General features: G+C 27.9%; 2 protein-coding genes across 4 annotated transcripts in view; one reads left to right on the forward strand and one right to left on the reverse strand.

Annotated features, from left to right (window-relative positions):
* Positions 1–22,453, forward strand: part of LOC101235562 (potassium voltage-gated channel subfamily KQT member 4) — a 61,228-nt gene extending 38,775 nt beyond the window's left edge. For both annotated transcript variants that reach the window (XM_065796334.1, XM_065796335.1), the window contains exons 11-17: positions 1,116–1,473; positions 1,673–1,736; positions 7,351–7,426; positions 18,896–18,990; positions 19,183–19,208; positions 21,042–21,097; positions 21,173–22,453. In XM_065796334.1, coding sequence (XP_065652406.1) covers positions 1,116–1,473; positions 1,673–1,736; positions 7,351–7,426; positions 18,896–18,990; positions 19,183–19,208; positions 21,042–21,097; positions 21,173–21,718 — 1,221 coding nt within the window. In that variant the 3' untranslated portion in view covers positions 21,719–22,453. The remainder of the gene's footprint in view (positions 1–1,115; positions 1,474–1,672; positions 1,737–7,350; positions 7,427–18,895; positions 18,991–19,182; positions 19,209–21,041; positions 21,098–21,172) is intronic.
* Positions 16,979–18,328, reverse strand: LOC136079801 (uncharacterized). 2 transcript variants are annotated; one of them, XR_010638236.1, is made up of 3 exons: positions 17,905–18,328; positions 17,087–17,784; positions 16,979–16,998 (listed from the first exon to the last, which is right to left on the reverse strand). XR_010638236.1 is itself a non-coding variant. In XM_065796333.1 (2 exons), exons 1-2 carry the CDS (start codon positions 18,131–18,133, stop codon positions 17,432–17,434), a joined length of 582 nt encoding a protein of 193 aa, XP_065652405.1. In that variant the 5' UTR covers positions 18,134–18,328; the 3' UTR covers positions 17,074–17,431. The 2 variants fall into 2 exon arrangements, 1 of the variants encoding a protein (XP_065652405.1); XM_065796333.1 differs by lacking the exon at positions 16,979–16,998 and having other exon boundaries at positions 17,074–17,784.
* Positions 22,454–25,698: the final 3,245 nt, after the last annotated feature.

A 25,698-nucleotide genomic window follows, 5' to 3' on the forward strand; every position in this document is an offset into this window, starting at 1 on the left:
ATAAGTCTTTTTAATAATTTTTAATAAGTCATTATTTTTAATTTCTTTATGTATGTATGATATGTATGTATGATGATTATGTATGTATGATTATGTATGATAATCTCTGATAATCTTTAAATTAAAATATTAATCTTTATATTAGAATAAATCTAAATGTTTATTGTTTGTTGATAAATTATTAAACTGAATTCAAGTGCTTTCAAGTAAGATACTTCAAAGTGTAAATCTATGAGATAACATTTCAGATGGAATTTGAGTTACTAATGGTGTTCTACTAGGTTTTCTAAAAAACTATTTGTAGTTTTTATAAATAACCTGTTCCTCGATTTTTCTGAAAACTCTAAATGCAAGTTATATCCTAATGATGCAAAAATAATTTAAATTTTCAAATATAGTAATGATTTTAAAAGTTTCCAAAGTGCAGTTGATAAAATAGTTGACTAAAATGTTCAAAAAAAGTTCAACACAAATTCCTTCACTCAAATGTTTATCATACAATTTACGTTTAATTCCTATTATTATATTATATTAATAAATCCATAAAAACAATATATAATCAACATCATTAAAAACAACAATATATCATCGATGAAAAAATTCTTAAAAAAATGTATTTATTAAATAAAAGTAATAATATTATAATTATTAGACTACATTAATAGTTGAATTAATTTTAAATCAATTAAAAATTAAGATTAAATTAAAGGAGATCTCACCATCATCATAGGTAATAAAATAAAGGAGATCTCACCATTATCAGAGATAAGATAAAATAAAGGAGATCTCACCATCATCAGAGGTAAGATAAAACAATTGAAATCTCACCATCATCAGAGGTAAGAAAAATAAAGGAGATCTCACCATCATCAGAGATAAGATAAAATAAAGGAGATCTCACCATCAGAGATAAGATAAAATAAAGGAGATTTAATTTAATATTTCTAACTCGTGAAGATCATAATTAATCTAAATCAGCATAGTTCTCCAAAATTAATCAATTAATAGGAAAAAAAACAAAACAAAAAACTGTTTAATATTTGTATATATTTTGTGATATATATTTTTATCTAATTATATTTGTATGATATATATTTTTAGTTTTATTATTTTAGTATGCATGGAGGTCTTATTCAGCTGAGAACTGCTCAAGTAAAGTTTGGAATAAGTATAAATTTATAATAGAAAGACCTCACTCGCACTTTGTGCGTAACAACATTCATGTTACAGCATCACTAGACAGTCATAAAAGTAATATTTTCCAACGAAAAAAACGCAATCTTGGTGAACGTAACTTGTTATTTCACAGTGTAGTACCTCGCCATACAGCTGATGATCAGCCAAATAATGTAGATTTGCGCGAACGATACCATTCTGAAGGGAATTTATCATATCCAAATTTAGGTAATCTTGACCATAATCAAGCTACCATCATTAGTTTGCCACCCAGTATAAATCCAAAGATTCCAAATGGTATGTTATTTGAAAGTTATAGGTATATTTGTTTTTTAAGTTACAAAGACAAATTATAGATGTGTTTTGCATTAGGTTTTTTACATTTTAAAGAAGTTTCATGAATATTTATAGAGTTTTTAGGTTACAAAGACAAATTGTAAATGTGTTTTGTATTAGTTTTTTTAGTACTTTAAAGAAGTTTTGTGAATATTTGTAGAGTTTTCTAAGTTACAAAGACAAAGTATTGACGTGTTACCAAGCACTCAACCTATTACTCGGCCGTAAGTTTATTTTTAAATTAAATTTTTTGCATAAAAGTTTTTAATTTATTATATAAATTTTTATTTAAATTAAGCTTGTTAATGCAATAAAAATTAAATGAAATTTTTTGTGATTTTTTTATTATCAGATCATACGTTTTAACAGTATGAAAGAAAAATTTTTAATTTTTTTTTTACAGAACATGTAAGGTCATTGCCCAAAAATATGGCAGTTTTTTGTTAAGTTAATTTTGTTTTGCCTTTTCATTTTAAGTATTATCCAAATATATCAAAGTTGCATATTATTTTAAAGCTTTTCTCTCTTTAAACTTATATTCAAGAGTTTATACATGCATGGACAAACCCAAACCTATTTTATGGTATGGGCACCAAAAAAAAAGCGTAATAAATAACTAATTTTCTGTTTATTTTACCAAGCTCTATTTTGTTTTAAGGCAACAAAATGAACATAATTTTGTGTCATAACTTGTTTAGTGTTTAAAATTTAGTTACTATTAGAACATTATGCTTAAAAAAAAAAGCAATTAAATTTTTTTATGAAACTCAGTTTAAAGGCAATGAAAAAGTTGTTTTTTTAAAAGATAAAACGATTTTAAAATACTCATTGATATATTATTCATTGAAAATATATATGTTCTTTGAAATATTCAAAATATGTTTACAATTTATGAAAGAATATTTTTTGATGTCAAAAAATATTGCTACAATGAATCATTAAAATTCATAGTGTAACTACATTATCTTAATTAATTAATTTCTCTAATTCAAACTGCTTCAGTAATGTCTATGATGCCATTCTTGGACTGAGTATCCAAAACTTATCTGCACCTGAATTTACATTGGAAGTTAAACCTACTACTACTTACTAAGCTTTCTGTTGTTTTTGATTTGCTGTAAGTTCAATATCCAATCACTCACAAGTTGTTTAATTTATTAAGTTTATGTCCTTCAAGTGTTGCCAGTGCTAAATGTAGCTTTTCAACTCTGCAGTTAAAAACTTGCTAAGAACACAAAGGACAGAAAACAGACAAGTTGGATTGACCTTACTTAATGTGTACATAGAAATTCCAGTAAATTTTGAAAACGTGATGCAAATTTTGAAAACTGTTTTGAAAATATGACAAGTTGTAAATTAGAATTTGTAATGTAAAAGATAAAAAATCAACAAATTAAAATAATTAACTCTTTAATCTTTGTCAAATAGTTGTGTTTCAATAATTTTAAATTACCTTAAAATATTTTAATATTTTAGTACATTGCATGCTTTTTTTTACAAAGGAATGCAAACACCAAGTATTATTTACAAAAAAAAGTATTTTCAAGTTATGTAAGGGGGGCAATCACCCATATTGCCCCTTACTCCAATAGATCCTCCCTTGCTATATAATATATTTTATTATAAGTAGACACTTATTTGACTACAAGACGAATAATAGACAAACAAGATATAAGGTTTAATAATTACTATTATTTTAATTTTGCAAGTACTTTTTGTAATTCTAGCTTAAAAATTGAAGAATTTTAAACATTTAATAACGACTAAAATTAAACTTAATGTTACCTAATGTTTAAAATATTTTAAAAATTAAACTTAATGTTACCTAATGTTTAAAATATTTTAAAAATTAAACTTAATGTTACCTAATGTTTAAAATATTTTAAAAATTAAACTTAATGTTACCTAATGTTTAAAATACTTTAAACAATTTTCAATAAATATTCACAATTGGTCTAATATTTGCAACTTAGAAGGTTTTTTAAATAATTGATAAAATAGTTTTTCTTAATGTAAAAAAATGTGTCCATGTTCACCACTAAATAATGTATTCGAAGAAATTTTACAATGAGATTTTAAATCAACTACTTATCTTTGGGTAATAAAGAAATAAAGAAATAAAACACAATAAAAAAATTGGTAAAAAAAAGTAAAAAAGTAAAGAAGTGATATTTAAAACAAACAAACAAAGTGATATTTAAAAATCATAGTTGCGGCATTGGTTTTAACTAAAGGATGGGGGGGGGGGGGTTACCACAAAAATATCCCCCCTCCCTTACTCCTATCATTAATAAAAAAACAGTGATTTGAAAACAATTAAAAATATAAAAAGCCTAATAAATATTATTTATGTATTAAACAAAAGCAAAAAAGCAATAAACTTAATTATGAAGTCCTCCTTTATTCACAATACTCTCTTGACCTGTCTCTAACTACTTACCTGGTTTTTATGCACCTTGACACAATTGTTACAAATAAGCTATTCAGTTCTGAAGTAGACATGAAAAATAACTTTAAAATTTTCATTGACTCCAGAAGATCTAACTTAGTTTAAATACATTTAAAAAATTGTCAAATGTGTGATTTGAGAAAAATGAGAAAAATGTGCTATTTCAAACAGAAGCATATGTGATTTCAGACAAAACATGTGTGATTTCAAACAGCAGCATGTGTGATTTCAAATAAAAATATATGCGTTTTCAAACAGAAACATGTGCGACTTCAAGCAGAACTATGTGCGATTTCAAACAGAAACTATCCAATAAAAAAGTTAGATCCAATAAAACAATTTGATCCAATAAAAGTCTGATCCAATAAAAAAGTTGTCTAACCTTTTTTTAATTTAAATTTAATATCAAAAAATTGTTACCTGATGTTCTTTTTATTTACTTCTTTTTCAAATGATGTAATTATTAGTAAATAATAAGAAAATTTTTTTAATAACATATTAACTTATTTAAAAAATCTTTTAATAATTAAAAAAAAAAATCTTTTTATAACAAAAAAACAACCCTTTACTAAATATTTTGAAGTACTTAAAACTAAACCTTAACTTAATTTTTTCTGGTAATTTTTATATTTTTCTTAGTTTTTATTTTTTCACAGAAATTACTATTTACTTGGATAGAAACAACATTTGAAAATTCTTTGTTTATCACACCTAAATTTTATTGAGGACTATAGATTTAAAAAAAAAAGGTTTTTTGATTGTAGGTTTTTTGATTGTAAAAAAAGTTTATTGATTGTGGCCCCTGTGACCCTAGGGAGGTGAATACAGGGAAGAAAAAAAAAAGTAGAAGCAATGTTACAAATTATAACTTATCCTTATCCTAGTACTTGAGAATATGAATTTGTAAATTAACAATAAATGAACCAGAAAATTTAAAACCTGTAGATCACATGATGATCATATGATATGATATGTTAAAACAAATTTCATTTTTAATTTGCAATAATATCAAACCTCTATAAAAGTTTATTTTCTAATATATATTTACTTTTTTAAATATAAAAACATAATCATCGAACAGTTCAAATCACAATTTTTCAGCACAATTTTAATTTTTAATCAACAGTTTGCAAAATAAAAGAGATAACTTTGTCTGTTTTTATAAATATCTAGGAAACATCATTGACAATACGCCACAAGAAATGTTTATTTATTTAATGTTTTGTTTTGTATACTTTTTTTTTTTAATCTTTTGTTTAATATTTTTATTTATCAAACTTAAAATTTCTTGTTTGCAAAGTGAGTTCTACCACAACACTACGAGAGCCTAATAAAACATGATATTGATACAACTGATGAATAAATGATTTTTTTTTTAAGTTAAAGAGGTTAAAAGGGTTGCCCATAAATTGTGTCATCTAATTTTTGGCTATTTTTGACTCCCACCCCCACCCCACTTTCTCAGCCCCCCTCGTCACAACATTGTAACTCTTTAGTAACATTTCTCATAGGCCTTTTCCCCTCTTTATCTAGCATAATTTATGGATAACCCCAAAAGGCTTAATTGATTTTTAATTTTCTAGTACAACCTGCATTATGTCCTGCTTAGACTCTTGTAGCAGAATTTAACTTTGACTTAAAACACCTGGTTTTTGGGCTCTTAGTTAAGTAAAGACTAAAGATGGTGTCTCAATAAAAATACTTATCTTAATCAGATGTTAATTGATTTTAACTATTGTGGAAGGTTTTCTAGGCAAAGCAAAAGCAAAAATTTATGTTGACCAGCATTGCACCCCTTTTTTATCTAATAGACTAATGTAGATGTAAACCTGTGTTTTCTGCCTAAGATGGTAAACTTCTTGTTTTCTGCCTAAGATGGTAAACTTCTTGACTTTACTCAATGGTTTTTGCATGTGCCTGCTCAGTAGTGGCTATGTAGCTCTTTCTGTTGTCTCCTGATAAAGTTAGTTCAAAACTCAGTTTAATAGTTGTAAGAGCTGCTGGTAGAAGTTTTCTTTATATCTGTGATAACTCTTGCAGAAGCAAGAGAAGTTAGAGTGTTGCTATATCCACTCTTCGTTCCAATAATCTTGTGGAGTAGTAACCACAGGGTTCCATGTTTGATTTTGTATTGTTTCTCATCTACATTTTTTCATCATCTAAAATGGCTGATGATACAACATATAATTCAGCACATTTTAAATGTTTATGACAGGCAGCTGGTCTTAAATATGATCTCTCTTCTGTAAGAGCTTAGTTATTGGAACTAAGGATTTATAATGGATTAGCTATTTAGTTAGGATGTTAAAATGTCTTTAACAAATAATTATGTTTTAACCTTGAAAGAGATAGTATGATCAGGCCCATATATAAGAGATAAAATATTAGATTTTTTTAATACGTTTTTAATAACACACATTGAAATACTTTAACTATTGTTTAAGTATTCAATGTCTGTAAGTAAAAACTCAAAAAAACTATAAATTACTACTCAAAATTAAAACTTTAAATTAAATTGCATTTTCATCAATATGACAGCATCTCGATTTAACAATAACCTGGCAAATATTAGGCAATCTGTTACACAACAGTTGTAATATTCTTTAACAACTTTAGCTGTATGTTTTGGATCATAGTCTTTGTTAGGAAACAAATCCTTCACCTACAAGTTGTTCCCCAATCAAAAATACCTTTTTCCAAAATATACAAATAGACTTCTTTTGCCATTTTTTCTTCAATTTTTACAAATTTTCTGACTTGATTGCCTCCAAAACATAGCCCTTCCCCCCCCTCTTCCCTAAACTATAATGTTGCCACCTTGTGTTTAACCATTTGCAGTATGCAAATATCCAGCATCTTTTCTCCAGATCGACAACAAACAAAAGGCTGAGGTTTCTTGCCAAAAATTTCAAACATTGATTTATCCAACCAAATAATATTATTCCAATCAACTGTTGTCCAATTTTTGTATTCTTTGAACTAAATTAATTCTTTCTGTTTATAAACTTTGGTCAGACAAGGGTGTTTTCTTTTTTCAAGATTTTGCATGGAACTCATAATTATATACCGATATTTTGATTGGAAAAGCCCAAACCATGTAAAATATAAATTGCCAATATAAATTTTTTTCTACACCTAACTTGAGTTAAATCAATCTTACCTTTTAAGATATTTAAACTTATCTTGGCATTAATTTGTCTGTATTGGCTTTTATGTTGGCAATATTATAAAGATTTCAGAAAATTAAAGATAGTATTAATCTTCCTTTAACAATTAAGATCAATAAATGAATTTTTTAAATTTAAAAAATTGCTATTTACAATATAACCACAAAATTGTTAAAAAGAAAATAAAAACATAAATTATTTCTTATATAATTCTTTCTTTAGTTTAAACAAAGTTGAAAAAAATGGTGTGCGATTTTTGTTGAAAGTACAGCTAAAAGCAGCCTTAAGGAAGTTTAAGGTAATTTTGTGTTAATATATTGAATTATAAGTCACAGTTACCATGAAGGTAACCATATATCTTATCCCATAAAATTTTTTTTGATTTTAAAAGCAGTCCATTTGCACATTCCAAAACTCAAATCAAAATTTAAATCATTTGTTGGTAGCTTTTTGAAAAAAATCACTTGCAAGACTTGTTTTAACTAAAGATTACACCCCCTTTGACCCACCTTTAGACCCTAGCGAGGGGATCAAATAGCAATGCATATGTTTTGTTTGGTTGTTTGACCTACTATGTTTTTTTTTATTGAGGGCAATACTGGTAAGGTAATTTACAGTAATACAGTGGCTTAGCCTAAAGCTTTGGATTTGGGAGTATTTTTCCTAGAAAAGAAATATTTACTATAACATAAATATTACATTTAACTAAAAATATAAAGTGTATATATATATATATATATATATATATATATATATATATATATATATATATATATATATATATATATATATATATATATATATATATATATATATATATTTATTTATTTTTTAGTTACAGATGCTTTATGTTGTACACACAAATAGCTTTACATGGCTTTATTGAAATTGGCGTTGTGTAATCCTACCTAACATATTTACCAAAACTGTTTGAAATCTTGATCAACTAATTTCAATGATTGCTCAATCCAATACACTAAACCTTCATTCAAAGTATTTAAATAAAATTTTTTTATAAGTACAGGTAAAATGTTAACCAACAACTTTTTAAAATTATAAAGGTTTCTCTAACAAAAAACTCTTTTCCATGCTGCTAAACTTTTTGATTAGTATTTGAACTAAGATCTCTGAAACTTTGTATAGTTTTTTTAATATATCATAGTAGTTTGGGTTCAATGTTTAAAACACATTGCTAAATTCTCTCAAAGCTTTCATATATTTACATTTAAATTTATTGTGCTCGTCTAGTTGATTATGCATCTCATTCTATCTTTATACAAAACTCTGGTAAAGTATATTGTAGACAGATAACTATTTACAAATAAAAAAACCTAATTAGTGTTCTCGAACAAATCTTCAAACAAATTCTTTGAAACTTTACATTCATACTTATCTTAATATTTGCTCTTTCCTTTTCACTCCAATATGTTTCTTGCTCTGGCTTCAAAGTAATTGATAAGGTAACTTTTAAATAACCTTGCTCTCCATTTACTCCAAACTTAACATCTACATTCTCTGATGTAAAAGATTTATGTTGTAAAACTGTTGCAACTAACTCATTAACATTATTGCATATAACAGGAATAGTTCTTACAATATACTAAACAATCACTAAACATCATTCAGTCATTTTAATGTTTTATTTTATATTATGAAATTTCAACATTAATAAAAATATAATACTATATGATATAGTATATTATTACATATTATTATTATAAAAGCCTTTTATTGGCAAAATCCAAAATCTAATTGAGTGCTCAATGTTCTTAAAGAACAGAGCAATAATAAATTACTAAAAAACACTTATCTAACTTTTTTCTTCAACTTTAAGTTTCACCATTGCTGGATCATCAGGAAGAGTTACTAAATCTAAAAAAAAACTCAATTTATAGAAAAAAATATTTTACAGGAAGTTATAAATTATTATAACTAAAAATAAAAATAAAAAATTTTTTTAATTACTATATTTTTTTGGTTAACGGAAAGTTACAGAAAGTAATTATTAAATAAGTTTCTTTGGAATGGGGATAGTTAAATTTGGTCATTTGTTTTTATAATTTTTTAAGAGGTATTTATTTTCGTGCCTACATTTAGAAATTAATTCAGATTTTTTATTTAATAAATTTTCCTGATTTAAATGAGTAATTATTTCAAATTTTTTTTGCAGACATAGCATACATTTTTTGGAAATGTTATTATAGGCAGGAGCAGATTTTAGAATAGACCATTGTAAATTAAAATTTAAATTTTTTTCTTTTAAATCAAAAATATATTTTGACAGCATAGTCTCTTTTGAATATTTTTTGTGTTAAAACAATTGTTTGTTGTTGGCATAACGTTTTTTCCATTCCCCCTCGGTTAAGCCAATATATTGTTTATCAGGGTTATTTTGTGAGGAAACAATGCACTTGTAAATTACATTTTTCGAAAGGCATTTTCCATTTAGAGGGCGATCTATTTTTTGTTTACAATTACAATAATTAGTGCTTTTTTCTTTTATATGTTCATTTTTATTAATTAACACGTAGTTGTGGCCTTTTATAATTCTTTCTAAATTTTTTGTACAACTATAAATTACTTTAATGGTATTTCTGTTAAAAATCTTATGTAATTTATTAGAGGGAGGAAAATGTTTGTCTACTTATTTTAGAAAAATTTTACCTACATTTGTTGAAACATTTTTGCTGTATGAGGGTTTTACCAAATTATGTTTCTATTTCTATTACGCTTTTTTTGTAATTTCTTTTCAAATTTACACAACTCGATAAAATTAAAAAAGATATTATTAAAGTTTTTAAAAACATTTGCTTCTAAATTGAAATAAACATAAATTTAAAAATAGTGAATTTTCTTGATGTCACATTTAACCTCTCAGAAAGTTCCTATAAGCCCTATAAAAAGCCTAACAAATTATTGTATATTAATGTGAATTCAAACCATCTCCCTCAAATTCTAAAACAAATTCCAATTTCAATTAACAATAGGCTAAACCAAAACTCTTCTAATGAAAATATTTTTAACTCCTCTAAACGCGTTTATGAAGATGCCCTTAAAAAAGTGGCTTTCAAAATTTTGAGCTAAAATTTGAAAAGAAAATTGCAAAAAAGTCTAATAAAAATATAAACATAATTTGGTTCAACCCCCCTAAATGGTTCAACCCCCATAAATGGTCTATTCTAAAATCTGCCCCTGCTTATAATAACATTTCCAAAAAATGTATGCTATGTTTGCAAAAGAGATTTGAAATAATTACTCATTTAAATCAGGAAAATTTATTAAATAAAAAATCTGAATTTCTAAATGTAGGCACGAAAATAAAAACCTCCTAAGAAATTATAAAAACAAATGACCAAATTTAACTATCTCCATTCCAAAGAAACTTATTTAATAATTACTTTCTGAAACTTCCCGTTAACCAAAAAAATATAGTAATTAAAAAACTTTTTTATTTTTATTTTTAGTTATAATAATTTATAACTTCCTGTAAAATATTTTTTTCTATAAATTGAATCTTTTTTTAGATTTAGTAACTTTTCCTAATGATCCAGCAATGGTGAAACTTAAAGTTGAAGAAAAAAGTTAGATAAGTATTTTTTACTAGTTTATATATGTATATATACATATATATATATATATATATATATATACATATATATATATACATATATATATGTATATATATACATACATATATATATATATATATATATATATATATATATATATATATATATATATATACTCAAACATACATATACATATGCATATAGATACATATATAGATATATAGATACATATATAGATATGTATACATACATACATATACATATATATATATTCCCGCTGAGAATAATCATTTCAGGTCGAAGATGATTGTCAACAGAGTAGTTTTCCAAAAAGTACTTCTTGATAAGCGTTTCGAAATTTTCCCTTGCTTTGAACTTGCTTTATTGGATTTGGGCTAAACACACCTTAAAATTTATTGCGTATATTCTAAATGCAATATTATAACAATATAAATTAACGTTATTTGTTGTAAGTTAATAATGTAACAATTTAAGTTAAATCCTTTTTTCAAACAGTATACAAGTTATTTTAAAAACTCATCTTTAACAATGTATGGTATTTTTGTTTTCTTGATTTAAAACTAGTTCATTTTCTAAATAGTTCTAACAGTACTAGAACTAAAGATAAAAAGTTTTATTATATTGTTATAGCCATTGTTAGGGGAGAGTGGGGAGAAGTGGGACAGCCTGAAATTTCTAAATAGGAGTGGTGCCTAAATACTGTTATTTAATGTAAACAATTAAATTTCTTTCCCTCTGTTTAGCAGAAATTGCTTTGTTTCCCTACATGTGCTAGAAGCCCTAAATTTGAAATGTACTTTAAAAAAGTGTTTACATTGAGGTGAAGTGGGACAGAAAAAAGAAACATTTATTTCCTGCTTCTTCCCGTCGCCATTTGATTGTTTCGATTGGTTAAAGCTCTTGAACAATTTTATGTCGATTAGGTGATTTTATCATTTTATCAGTTTCTATTTAATAATTTGTCTTAAAATGTTGTTTTAAATTTATTTGTCCCACTTCTACTCACACTTGTTCCACTTTACCCCAATAGCACGGTTTCTCTAAAAGCAAAAATTTCTATACTTAGTTATAATTTGCTGGAAACCTAAGAGGATTGAATTGGTGCCTAAAAAGAAGGTTTATTTGTAAAACTTGTTTGGTTTAGTTTATAAATCAAATCAAATATTACTCTTAATAAAAAATTTATGTGTCCCATTTCTCCCCCCTTCTCTCCTATTATGTTTAGGCTATTAAAGCAATGTCCTATAGACAACAACTATTAGCCACATTTCTATCAAATATGCAATTACAAAAAATAAATAACTGATGAAAAAATATTATTTTAGTAGCGACCAACAAGTGGTTTAAATTATAGTTATAGAATGTGCGTATAGACTACTTTCATATCAAAAAAAAACTTCATAGAATATGATATAAGGTCTTGGATGATCTTCAGGCTACCTGTAATATTAATATATCTATATTTAGATATAGAGTTATTATATATATACATTAAATATAAAGAATTTTTTTTTTATCAGCTTTTAGTTCAATAAAAAAATTGACAAATCTTTTTTATATTTAGTATATATTATACTTAGCATATACTATATTTATTATATATTTTTTTATGTTTGTTTTTGATACTTTGATATTTAGTTGTTCCTTGTTTTCTTTTATTTACATTAACAAGCATTTTAGTTTGATTTAATTGTTTCAATCTAAGATCATGATTTAACAACAGCTTTCTTTAAATCTTTTTTTGTAAATGATCAATTTTTTTTATTTTTATTTATCTAATATTTTTCATAAATTCTATTGAATTCAAATCAAATGGTGCAGGCTATTCTAAAACATTTATGCCAATTCGTCAAAAAAAGTTTTTTTTAAAACAAGACAATAAACTAAAAAGTGTGTTTTTGTTAAAAAAATATTAATAAAAATAAAATATCAATAAAAATTATCTAAAACAATAAATATGTAATCAATTTAATTAATGAAATCTTTTTAGCAAAAGATTTTAAATTTAGGTCCAATATTTTGTTGTACAAATTAGCATTAATAGTTTCATTAGTGAAATCTAAAATACCATTCCATGCCATACAACCTTACAAAAGTGTTGTATTGTAATTCTATGCAAATCTATATTATACTTTCACTGCAAAGTTTAACAATTTCTCTTATTCAACTCAAATAAATAAACTTTGTCTCTATTTGCCAAATTCTTAGTCATAGCCATTTTTAATTGTTTATGCGACACAAAGATCTCAAAAAGTGACCAACGGAGCCGTCCAGTGACGTAGACCTGGGAGATGTGAAAATAAAAACAGATTGTAGATGGTGTCATTGAAAAAATAAAAATCATAAGAAAATATAAAATGTGTGGCAAGACTTTTGTGAAGTAGAAAAATGAAGAATAGACGATAAGGGGGTATGGGGAGGAACAACTAACGCTCTAGTCACTCTGAGTGTTGAACATATGCAACAAAGAACAAATATTTGATATACTGATTTTAGAGACTGTTGATGTCTACAAGTGTGATGGTGTAGTGTATTAGTATGTACCGTTTGGTTGTCTCGTATGGTCTCGTTATATTTTCGTTCACTTTCAAATTGGGTGAATAGAAAGCTAAACACACTCACTCCTTGCGCTTATGGGCTAGCACATAAGAGCCAGACGTAAGATCTTCAGAATAGATTTCAAATGATCGAATGCACACATTAGTCACCGTAGGCCACAAGCCAACGCTCTTAGTCAAAAGAGCTACTGCCCCTTGCTGGTGTGGAATGATGTGCTATGGAGTGAGATTTTAGATCCGAGCTAACTAGTCAGCGAGCGCCGATCCGACGTGCATTGTGGAGCTTCCGAATGAACGTGTGCGTGATTGTTAGCATAGCCATTAGGTTATTGGGCGCCGGAACCACATCCAGCGGGATAGCCTAATGTCTGTTTTGTCATTGTAGTGTACATTGGAAAAAGTCGGGGCTCACCAACCACAAAGAATATTGCCAAGTTCTTAGTCATAGCCATTTTTTCAGTTATAATTATAATATTTAAAAAATAAACTTTAAAATATATCAAAAAATTACATTAATTCATAAATGTCTTAAATGTTTGTTAATCTTTCGCACATATTTTTTTATTTCATACATTTGAGGACTGACACAAAAAAATGAATTCTCTATATATGTTTGTTTTGTTTTTTTGATAAATTTTTAATGGTTTGTTGTTATTATATTATTAGCCCACCCATTTTTATAGTTTTTAAGAAAAACTTGTTTTTAAATCAGCATTTAGAAATCAATTCCAATTTTTTTATGTTTTACATTCTAGAATTTTAAAACTTAAATTCAATCCAGAGTTTTAAAACCCAGGTTGTGTGGAAGACTAGTATATAGATTGACAAGTATAAAGTCCAAATATATGGCTCTAGGTATTTATCTTAAGAAAAATACCAAGAGCATTAAAACATTTATAACATCAAATTGCACTATAAGGAACATAAAAAGTCATATTACTTGTAATACTATGAATGTAATATACTATTTAAAATGCTTATCATGTAACAAGAAAGTAAATGCTTATTATATAACAAGAAAGCTAAATATGCTGGAAAAACAAGTAATTTAAGATTTCGCACAAACGGACATATTTCTAGATGTAGAAATGGACAATCAACAGGTAAGTTTGATAACCATCTATACAATTGTCAGCGTGCAAATAATTCACTTAAAGAACCTTTTTTTCCATCCTTTTGTGTATCTGGAGCTCAAAAATGATATAAAATAAAAAAAATTTTATTTTAAGTTGTAATTTTTGATGCTTAGAATTTTTGTTTTTTTAATTTTAAGGTGTTTTTTTTTCGTTTTTTTCTTGTTTTAGGAGTTTTTAAATTTTTTTAAACTTTTGAAGGGTTTTATAAAAAAATATATATATACATATACATATATATATATATTAGGGCATGCCAAAATATCACGATTTTCAGAAAATGAAAGGTCGCGGTATAAATACCTGTTCTATACATAAAAAGAAGTATATAAACCAAATTTGAACTCTCTAGGACCATATTTAGTGCTGGAAGATGATTTTAGGTTTTTACGCAAATACGAGAAATCGTTGTTTTTTTCTGAAAAAAAATATTCTTTTTGAAAATGAAGAAATAAAAAAGTTAGGAAAGGTATTTTTTACTTTAAAATCTAATATTGTTACTATAACAGATATTTTACAATTTGGCCAGTGCACTTTGGTCAGCTTCTAATGATATTAATGCCTTGTGCTCTCTGACAACTAGCAGTATATCTTGTTTTTTGTCCTCCTTTAATGTGCTACTGATATATCTTTGTATAAGATTGATATTCCGCTCTGCTGGGTCATTTGTAACATTTAGAGATTTTACAAACTCACAAAATGATATATAGGAATCATTTTCCTCCAGCTTTCCAGCAGCTAAACCTGTTTTCCAGGTAGGAATTTCGTCCTGTATGCCTAGAACAATGAAAAGAGCCCAACTTTCCTCTGTAATCAACTCTGTTACCTCAGAGGTTGGTAAAACTAGGACAGCATCAGGTTTACCATTGGAAATAGAGTTGATATCTGGTACCTCAAAGGTCAACAGCTTGTCTAGAACTGCAAGCTTCTCTTCAAAATCTGGATCTGCCAGTATTAACACAGCAACCTTTGGGGCAAGGTACCAAGAGTGTTGCTGAAAAAATTTCAGAAAAGCATTGCCAATTTTGACATCAAACTCTTGTTGTATAACATAAGCTGACTTGAATGACAGGAAATCATACTTAACAGCATATTCTGCTTTGTATGAACGTAAATACCATGGAGCATAAAAAACTGCACATATAAAAGCTGACTTTTCCAGGTGAGGTAACTGATCTTTAGGCAGAAAATCTATTATACCTGATGTCATAACAATAGCTAAATTGTAAAGACTGTCAGCCATGAAACAAGCATTGTGATTGGCTCCTGGTTGATAAATTTTAAAACCATTCAGCTTTGGTGATGAGACATTTAAATAAAAAGCAGCATACTTAACTAGATGATTATAATCATCTCTTGGAAACACTTCGTGATTAAGAGCAAACTTCAGATATTCCTGAGCTTCCAGGTAAAGTTTATGAAGTTCAGATCCAACTTCCAGCTTCTTCTCATCAAATTTCTTAAACTCAGACAGGTTAGCTTTTTGAATTATGGCGTGATATACTTCCCAGTCCTTCTTGAAATCTTTATAGAACTGTCTATCTGGTGCAGCAGTAGGTCCAAGGACAATTACAATTGCCTTATGTATTGCTATTTCAAACATGTGATGTCTGCATAACAGCCAGAGAACAGGTTTTCCCAAAATATAGCACAACCTGGTTATAATTCCTCCATGGGCTCCTGTGTTAACATTGGTAGTATCTGCAACAATTGCGAAAATTTCATTGCATATTTCAAAGGACTCAAGTAAGTTGTGAATAATTTCTGTTTCATCAACAGCTTTGCCAGACTCTGCAGGTAAAACACCAAGTAAGAGATCGTTTTTATTCTCAAATTCAGGACTAGTAACACTGACAGCAACTCTATCTCTTACAACAGATTGCAAGGTATTTTCATCTAAATGTTTTAACAGCTTGCCATCAAAGTGGAGAACAAGATGTTTTCCAGCCATTGTCTCTCTGTAATTTTCTCTGATGGTATTGCCTAAATAAAGATCATTTTTAACACAATATATTATTGTTATGATGGTTTATTTTTAGGTAAATATTCCACTCTTTAAAGGTATAGTAAGATTTTAATCATAACTTTCATTTATAATAGACTTACATTAGAAAATCAGGGATAAGAAATATGGCATCTGAAGAAAAACTTTTTGATTTGAAAAAAAAAACTTAATTTTGACTGGCAAAAAGTTGGCATAAAAGACTTTTTCTTTAGGTGTCCCTTTAAAAATTACCTTGATGTTCAATTACTTTCGCTCTTTCTCTTGAAATACTAGATTTAGAAATGCCCATCTGATTAACATCTCCTCCCAGATAATTAACAACAGACGACAACAGCCAGGTTTGTAATTCAATGCTGATTAACCCTCTAGCACAAATAGGTGTAGTTACTGCCATCAATTCTTCTCTTGTAATCTTTTTATTTACTTGCATTGAGCCTTTAGGTAAGACTTTTGGGGTTTTATTATGAGCAGCACCATATTCAAAGTCATCATCACTACCTTCGAATGAGTCTTCTTCTACAGCAAAATCTGGATCTGTCAAAGTTGAGTCAAACATATCCAATTTGGCTGGACCAGACTTGTATCTAAAATATTTACATAAATAAGTTAGGATTTCATTTTTAAGAAGTGAGTTTTTTAACAGTTTTAAAGTAATTATGACACTTGTTTTACCTTTTCTTAGTTGGCGTCAAGTTTTCATCACTTTCATCAAGTGGTGGGGGAGCTGATTTACATCTTTCTTTCTCCTCTAGGTACTTCATTCTCATTTGTTCTTGTCTTTTATACCTTTCTAGTCGTTTCTCAATGATGGTAGCTAGCTCTTTATCTGGCTTAGAAATAAATCACTTCCTAAAACAAAAATGTATAACATTAGAATGCAATAACTTACTCTGATGGACAGACAGATGGATAGCTGAAAGACAGACAGACTGAAAGCCCTACATAAAGTAGCTGCGCTACTAACAATTTGATTAATATAGAGAAATTTACAAAAAGGCTACAATATAATTGATACTCTTACCTGTCTGTTTGCTGGTCTAGATAGAAATTTAGGTCTTCTTCAATAGCAGCTTGTGTTCTTGGTGTTATTTTGTCACTTCTCATCAGTTGCTCTAAGTTATCTTTGCCTATGTCAAACAACTGTTCCATTGTTGAAATGAATTCATTCTTAATATTTTCTCTAGTATCTTTGGTATCTTTCAGGGTAACACGTTTTTTCAAAAGTTGATACTTCTTGTGTAGAGCTTGAAGTTTGTCAAGAATTGAATATTCTGAAATGATGTATGCTTGAAATCCTGCTTTGGTCCAAATGTTGACTATTTGTCTAATCAAGCAGTCTGATTGCGTCTCAAGGTCACAAAAATCTCTACCTAATTTAGATTTTAAAAAAATATTTTATTTATTTAACATTTATTGCACCTGAAAAAATAATTATTTAGTCCTCTTTAATCTAGGAATAAAAATGTTTATGTTTTACAGTTATGTCTTACTTTTGCACACCAAGTTCCTTGTTCCTTTTTGCTTCTTACAGGCCATGTTAATTTGTGTTTTAATAAATCTTTTCTTTTTACTTGAAATTAAATATTGATAATATCTTAAAATACTACCATTGGTTGGAAGCTGTGTATTTGGTAGCTGTGAAATTGGGTTAGTTAACAGATATAATGGTCGTCTGACACTTTCACTTACATGGACATTTTTCTTCTTTTTTGGACCCATTTCTTTTGAAAAAGTTAATGTTATTTTAACTATTTTTAACTATTAAGCTATAAAAAATTATTAACAGTTTATAATAGATATGTCATGTAGTGATTGTAATCTTAAACTAAACACAAAATGGTGCAATCTTGTTATTTTGCCATCCTTCATGTAATTTCATCATACTTTGCGTATTTTCGTAAAATCTTGATTTCATCTTCTAGCACCTAGAATTGAGATAGAACGATGAAAATTCATATTTTTGCTTATTTTTATGTATAGAATAGGTTTTTAAAGCGCGACCAAAAATTTTTTTTTTTGGCATGCCCTAATATATATATATATATGTATATATATATATATATATATATATATATATATATATATATATATATATATATATATATATATATATATATATATATATATATATATATATATATATATATATATGTATATATATATATATGTGTATATATGTATATATATATATATATGTATATATATATATATATATATATATATATATATATATATATATATATATATATATATATATATATGTATATGTATATATATATATATATATATATATATAATTTTGAAATATAGTGCGATAAAAAAAATGTCAAAAGAAGTTTTTATCAAAAAAGATAATACAATATAAGTGATTAAATTTATTATGTAGTGTATAAAATCCCCATCATTTACTTGAAGCCTTGATCGCATGATGAAAATAAAATTAAGTTAAATAATTAAATATTTTTAAAAACTTTAATTCAGGTAGTTCGACGACCCTATGACATTAAAGATGTAATTGAGCAGTACACGTCTGGTCAGATAGAAATGTTTGGGTTTATTCGAAAATTTCAAACACGGTTAGTTAACCTAATAATAAAGTGTTATAAAGTTAATTTGTTATTCTTTTTTTATTTTAAGTTGTAATTTTTGATGCTTAGAATTTTTTTTTTCTAATTTTAGGGTGTTTTTTTTTTCGTTTTTTTCTTGTTTTAGGAGTTTTTAAATTTTTTTAAACTTTTGAAGGGTTTTATAAAAAAATATTTTTATAGGGTTGAAACTGCACTTGGTATCAAAGGTAAGTTTATTTCTGTGATATCAAATCTTTTATATATGCTTGTGTTTGTATACAACAATTGTACAACATTTTTTTTATTGCTTGAAAGTTAAATTGAAGTTTAAATATCTCAATATATCAATTGCTTTTAAAACAGCTCTTATTAATCGTTTGAAAAAAGGTTAACACATGTTGTTTACATTACAGGTTGTTGTTCAAGCATTTCATCAGCAGCTTAAATTAGATTTACTATTTGCGAATGAATGAATGACTGATTCTTTACATAACCTATATCTCTCACAACTATTTGATCACCGTCAACAGTTCCTCTGTTTTACTTTCATATAAAGTATCTTGAGTACTTTCAAACATTAATATTAAAATGACTGAAAATGCAGGATGCATTTCAGTGATTTTAGTATTAATATTTGATTTTACACCGGTTAAATTACTGCGTAAAATAGAGCATAATTTTTTTTTTCTTTTTCTTAGAGAGTTGTAATACATTTAATAGCTCAATAATAGTTTAGAATGAGATTTAATTTACTTTCTTTTCAACTCTTATTTGCTCCAGCTGTAACAGAGAGAAGATTTCCGCCAGTAGACAACATCGACTGCTCTCCACTTACAATGCTTTCACATTCCATATTACGTTTTAACAATCCAGATGCTACTTGCTCTGCATTTTCATATCCAAGTGATTCACTAATATCTATGATATTGTTTACAGCTTTACCTTTGCAACAATTATGAGAAACTTCTCTACCTAAAACTAATAGTTAGAAATTTAAAGCTATTTTAATAGTAACTTAAAATACAACAGTGTAAAAAATACTCGGCAATGCAGAAAAAAGTTCTATAAGTTGTTTATTAAGTACTATGATCTACTGTGAAATATCCATTATAATAAAAAAATGACTGGCTTATTTATTATTGTATCTAATCATTAGGTTGAGAAAAAGCAAAAGCTTGCCCATGAATATATTCTTAGTGATATAAATTTATTTTAAAAGTTAGAATATGCAGATTTTGTCTTTAGGGCTCGTCAGTTTTATGAAACTAAAACTTAGCATTGAAAATAAATTTTTTGTAATTATTTTTAAAACAATTAAAAAGGTTGTTACATAAGATACTCTTTTCTGTAGTAACTCAGCGAGTACATCTAGTTTCACTTTCGGATTTAAAACTCAAATAAACACGTTTTTTTTTCACAATCCAGGAGAAAATTAAAACATGTTAACTTCACAGACAGTTTCACTCAACTTTAACACATGTTTTATGAGGTTTTAAAGTCAAATTTTGCGTGCTTTTATTACTGGTTACAAATTTGTAATGTAACGGTAAAATAACCAATAGAAACCTAATATTGTTATTATTCTTTCTGTAAGTCGTAATAGTTCATTTCACGGAATCTTAATCCTATTCTCGAAACTTGCTTTTTTTTTTTTCCTTTTCTTCTTCTTATGGGGTTTTCAACACGCAACAGAAACCATTCGGAAATAATTACGGAGTTGTGCCGGCTTGAAAATTTTGCGTTCATTTCTCGCATACGTTTATCTAAAAACATTCAAAAAAATATTTTGTCGGGTCCTTAACGTACACAAATTAATTTTTTAGCGTAATTTTGTTTTTTTAAGACCAAGTTTGAATTCCTTCACACCTTAATATCCTGTTAAATGTATATTTTTTATAAATTAAGTTTTTTTATTGGCGGGTCGGTAAACCAAAATATTAGCATTAATACTTTGGTTTTCCGAACCCCCTCCCCCCTCCCTCTATCTTTTGTTTCTTTTTTGATTGATTTAAAAAAAGTTGTTAATATAATTTAGATAGTGATTAGATTTTTTTTTTTAGGAGAAAAGTACACTGTAGCATCTCTTGATTCGCGTTTAACTGTTGTTGAAAGAAAAGTAAAATGTTTTGTGTAGTGGTTTGTGTTCCTGTTTATTGAAAAAACAAACCATTGATAAGTACTTTTTGTTTAGATTGATTCGATCAATATGAAGGTTGACTCGATTATTGATATATTAGGTTCAAAGGGTTTTAATATCCGAAAAACATCAAGGTGTGCGACTTTTTCTGAAGCTTCGACTTGCGCAGTAAGAAAGCTCACAGACTTAAATGAAAAATCTTTTGAGCAAGAAGCTTTTGACTCTGTATGCTCTAATAAAGACTCGTCAGATGTAAAAGAAGGAAGGCTACGGTCTGAATCACGATTCATAATTACTCCTGTTTTTCCACCGCCAAAAAATATGGATGATGAATCAATGAAAACTGTTTTTGCTGAAAATGAAGAAGTTTTGTGCAAAAATAAAATCACTGAGCGGTTGAGCTTAAACAACTCAAGAGAAGAAGTAAAGCGACCTGCAGTAAGCGCTGATTCTTTGCATTACCACATGCGTTCATCTGAATTTAATAATGACTTTGTTCACTCCCATGATTCGATAGAATTAGCGCCCCTTAATCAAATAAGAAATGCTGTAAGCGAGTCAACGTTGATTAAGACTATTCCAGAGCACTCTTTTAGATAACGCTTTTTAAATAAGTTCTCATAAAAAACTCACAAAAATGTGCTAATTGCTGATTATATGGTGACGGCTTTTAAAAAAAAAATCGATTTAATTTACATGACGAATAAGCAAAAAATAGAAAAGTATTTCAAGTAGTTGCTTTAAGAACCATATCTAGATCATTAAAACTGTTAAATAAAATTAAAACTCCAAAAAGGAAACAAAAAAATTTTTTGGTCATGGTACGGTTAACAAAAGGTGGTTACAAAAATAAGGAGGTTAACAAAAATAACTAAAATTCTTTTCCCTTTTCACCAAATTAACGCAGTCCGTGGCCCTATAAAGTTGTAAAAAATTAAAGGTGGTTGTACAAAAATTGAGAAAAGTTTCTCAATGTTAAGTTTAAAAAAAAAAATGATCGCGTAAAGTCGTAAAAAAAGTAGTACATTTCCTTTTTTTATTTGAGCTTCCTTTTTCTTTAATTTTACCTATAACAGTTTTCGAACTTTTTTAACACCTTACTGTTCTACCCTCATGTAGTTTTATAAATAAATTTAAAGTTGTGAATTTATTGACGAATTTTTATTGGTCAATCGGTTTTTTTGTACTTAATTGGAATTTATATTTTGTCTAAATTTTTATCGTTAACTTGTATGAAAACTTGCTTGTTTTTTATATATATAAATAGCAATACGTTTTTATTGTATGATGATAATTTTGTTAGTAAAATTTGTAGTAATCGCTTTTTAAATAAAATGAATTTTTAAATTAGGTACGCAAGTCCGCACCCAGTGCTCAACCAAAAATAGGATCCAGCATTTTTTGCGTGTTTGAAATCCGACATGGAGCAAACCCAAAAGTTTGTTTTATGCTTGTCAAATTAGAATGTTTTGCATAAAAAATTGGAGATTGGGAACAGAATAGCTCCAAAAACGCCCCCTCCCTCCCTGCCACAAACGTGAAAGTAACAAAGTAAAATTTTTTTTACTTTATTTTAACTATAATATGATATAAAAAAAAGCTGTACAAACTACTTACGTTTGATGAGTCAAAACTACTCAGTGTTTTAAGTATAACAGCCATTAGAAGTAAGATTTTGTTAATAAAGATAGTTCATAAATATAATTCGGTACCAAAAGTTCAGAATTTTGCCTACTCTTTTTTTAAACGTATTTTTATTTAAGAATATTGCACCTTATAAAAAAAATTTCAATCGTCTACCACTCTATTTGTTGAATATTAAAACCTGCAAGTTTTTTTAGTAAATTCTCGATGAAGTCTTTTTTTGTGACTACTTTTACTTTACTAACTAAATTTAAATTCATCGATTAATTTTAAAGTATCATTGAATGATCTTTTAGCGTTCAAAAATTATGACCATACAAGGTTTCGGGGTCTTTTAAAATACCTCTGTAAGTACAGTCAATTTGAAACTTTTGCAAAACAGAGCTGGAAAAAGTAAAAGAGCTTTTTACTCAAGTAAAAGCACTTGTTATTTGAGTGAAATTTTACTTAAGTACAAGTAAACGTTACCTGTAGAAAAGTTTACTCAAGTAAAAGGAAAAAATAGCTCATTAAATCTACCGCGTTACTTTTTTAACAGTTTTAATGTCTTTGTCAGAGGCCGTCCGTAAGGTAAATCACGCAATTTAATTACTTTACGCAAATTAAATCGCGCAATTAAATCACTTTAAATACCATAATGTTTTAAATTATTTTTATGTAATATTACTTTGAAAGTTAATATTTGCACGCCCATACAAATAATAGGCTTTTACAAATAAATTTTGTTTGTTATTTAATGGGTAAACAGATTCTATCTGTTGACCGGCTTCACATCCCTTCGTCATCTATTAGGCTGGCGTTGAGTGTTGAGATGTTAAATGCTGGATCCCTTTTAGGATCTTGAATTTTGGATCTTTTTGACTCATTACATGGGTCTTACTTGTATCTCTTTTATTATGACTAGACAATTCTTTCTATTATCTCTTAATGAGGGTACAGCTCTAAAACTCAGTTTTATGGTTCTGATGCCGGCTAGAAGTCCGGTTTCTCTAATTCTGTGGTAGCTATCAGAGAGGCTGATTCTTTTTAATAAAAGCAATGAGGCATTTGCTTGAACTATTAGATAGTGTACTGAGTACTACCTGTGCTTTGAGTGAAGTTCTTTAACCAACTTAAAAAATGACTAATGTATCAAAAGCTCACCACACCTACATGATCTATGTGAGATTAATTTGAGTTCAGCTGTAATGTTTTGTGACCTTAATTTTGATATTTATCTTTCTTTATTTTTATAGACTCTAATAGTAACACGCTTGGCCTGGGGATTTGTAAGAATTCACCCATTTGTCGGAAAACTAGGTTTGAATCCACAGACTATTCTTTTCACTCTATAACCTTTCTTTTTGTTCTATATCGCTCTCGTTCATCTAAAGACTGTACGTTTTCAATGTTATTTCCGGTCAAATTAACCAAGCACTTTCTCTTTATTTTTCAGCCAATATTGTCGATGTTGATGACTTTAATACTTGTCACTGAATGACTTGGTTCTAGTGTCAGTGACTCTGCAGGCGTTAAGGTCCACAACTATTGTTTTTCTCAATCTCTAACACAAATAAGACATGTACCAGAAGAAAATTTGCGAGTGTTCTGATGTAGTATTCTCAGAAACCTTTTATTACTTTAATTAGCTAATTGTTTTAAAATGTCATTGTATTAGTAATATTCAAAATTTAAACAATTCTGATTTCAAAACAATTAGTTTTAGTTGAGTTGTCATTAAATCAAGATATGCGAAGAGAAAAAATTTTGCATTTTCTGGTTGAAAATCCTGTTGGATCAAACAAAACATTTTCTAAAAAGTTACAGTTTGATTTGAGAATAGTGCAGAGTGTTGTCTAACGGAGACGATGAACGTTCAGGACGACCAAATACTGCAACTACTGATGAAAACATCGCCAAAGTTCACCAAATGGTGTTAGACAATCACCGATTAAGTGAGAGAGATAGTAGAGGTTATGAACATATCAAAAGAACGTTATTGTCATATATTACTTGAAAATTTAGGCATAAGAATGCTGCCCGCGCGTTGGGTGCCGCGTTTGCTCACGTTGGATCAAAAACGTGTTTGAATTAACATTTCTAACGCTCTGTTGGCGCTGTTTAGGCGCAGTAAATCTGAGTTTTGGCGACGATTAATTAATGTAGATAAAACTTGGATACACCATTATACACCCGAAACGAAAATACAGTCCAAAAAGTGGGTTGCAAATGGGGTACTGGCTCAAAAATAAGCAAAAACTATTTTTTCGGCTGGAAAAGTAATGGCAACTGTTTTTTGGAATAGTCGTGGAGTTATTTTAATCGATTATCTTCAAAAAGAAAAAATCATTACAGGAGCATACAATCATTGCTTGACAAGCTGAAGAAACGACTTGCGGAAAAACGACCGCATTTGAAGAAAAAGAAAATCCTGTTTCACCAAGACAACGCACCGTCTCACACCTCAGCGGTTGCCGGTTGGCGAAAATCCACAAATTACGGTTTGAACTGCTTAACCTCCGTCTTACTCACCAGATCTGGCCCCAAATCTGTTCCCTCATTTAAAAATTGCGCTCGGAGGTCAGAGATTTTCATCAAATGAAGAGGCAATCACCTTCGTGAACAATTATTTTGCAGAGAAAATTGCCAAGTACTACTTGGACGTGTTACAGAGATGGGAGCATCGCTGGAAAAAGTGTGTAGAGTTACAAAGAGATTATGTTGAAAAATAAAAAATAAAATCCCTCGTACAATCAAAAGGAAATCAGGAAGTGGAAGTAAAAATGTTTTTATTTGACGAGATTTTGTTAAAAAAGTTGAAGGTACCCTAAACAAAAATCCGATTATTTCTGTTTGAACTTTAGCAAATAAATTTTATACAAGTGCTTCAACTATTCAAAGAGTGAAGAGAAATTGTAGCTATAAATCTTATAAAAAGTTCCTGGTCGTAAAAAAAA

This window comes from Hydra vulgaris, chromosome 04 (assembly GCF_038396675.1).
Source record: "Hydra vulgaris chromosome 04, alternate assembly HydraT2T_AEP".
NCBI classification, from domain to species: domain Eukaryota; kingdom Metazoa; phylum Cnidaria; class Hydrozoa; order Anthoathecata; family Hydridae; genus Hydra; species Hydra vulgaris.

What these genes read in the sequence shown, in the direction of transcription:
- LOC136079801 (XM_065796333.1), bottom strand. Translation starts at nt 18,133, where the DNA reads ATGGGTCCAAAAAAGAAGAAAAATGTCCATGTAAGTGAAAGTGTCAGA. An exon ending in AAGGAACTTGGTGTGCAAAA is followed by an intron (nt 17,785 to 17,904) that starts GTAAGACATAAC and finishes AATCTAAATTAG; the next exon opens with GTAGAGATTTTTGTGACCTT.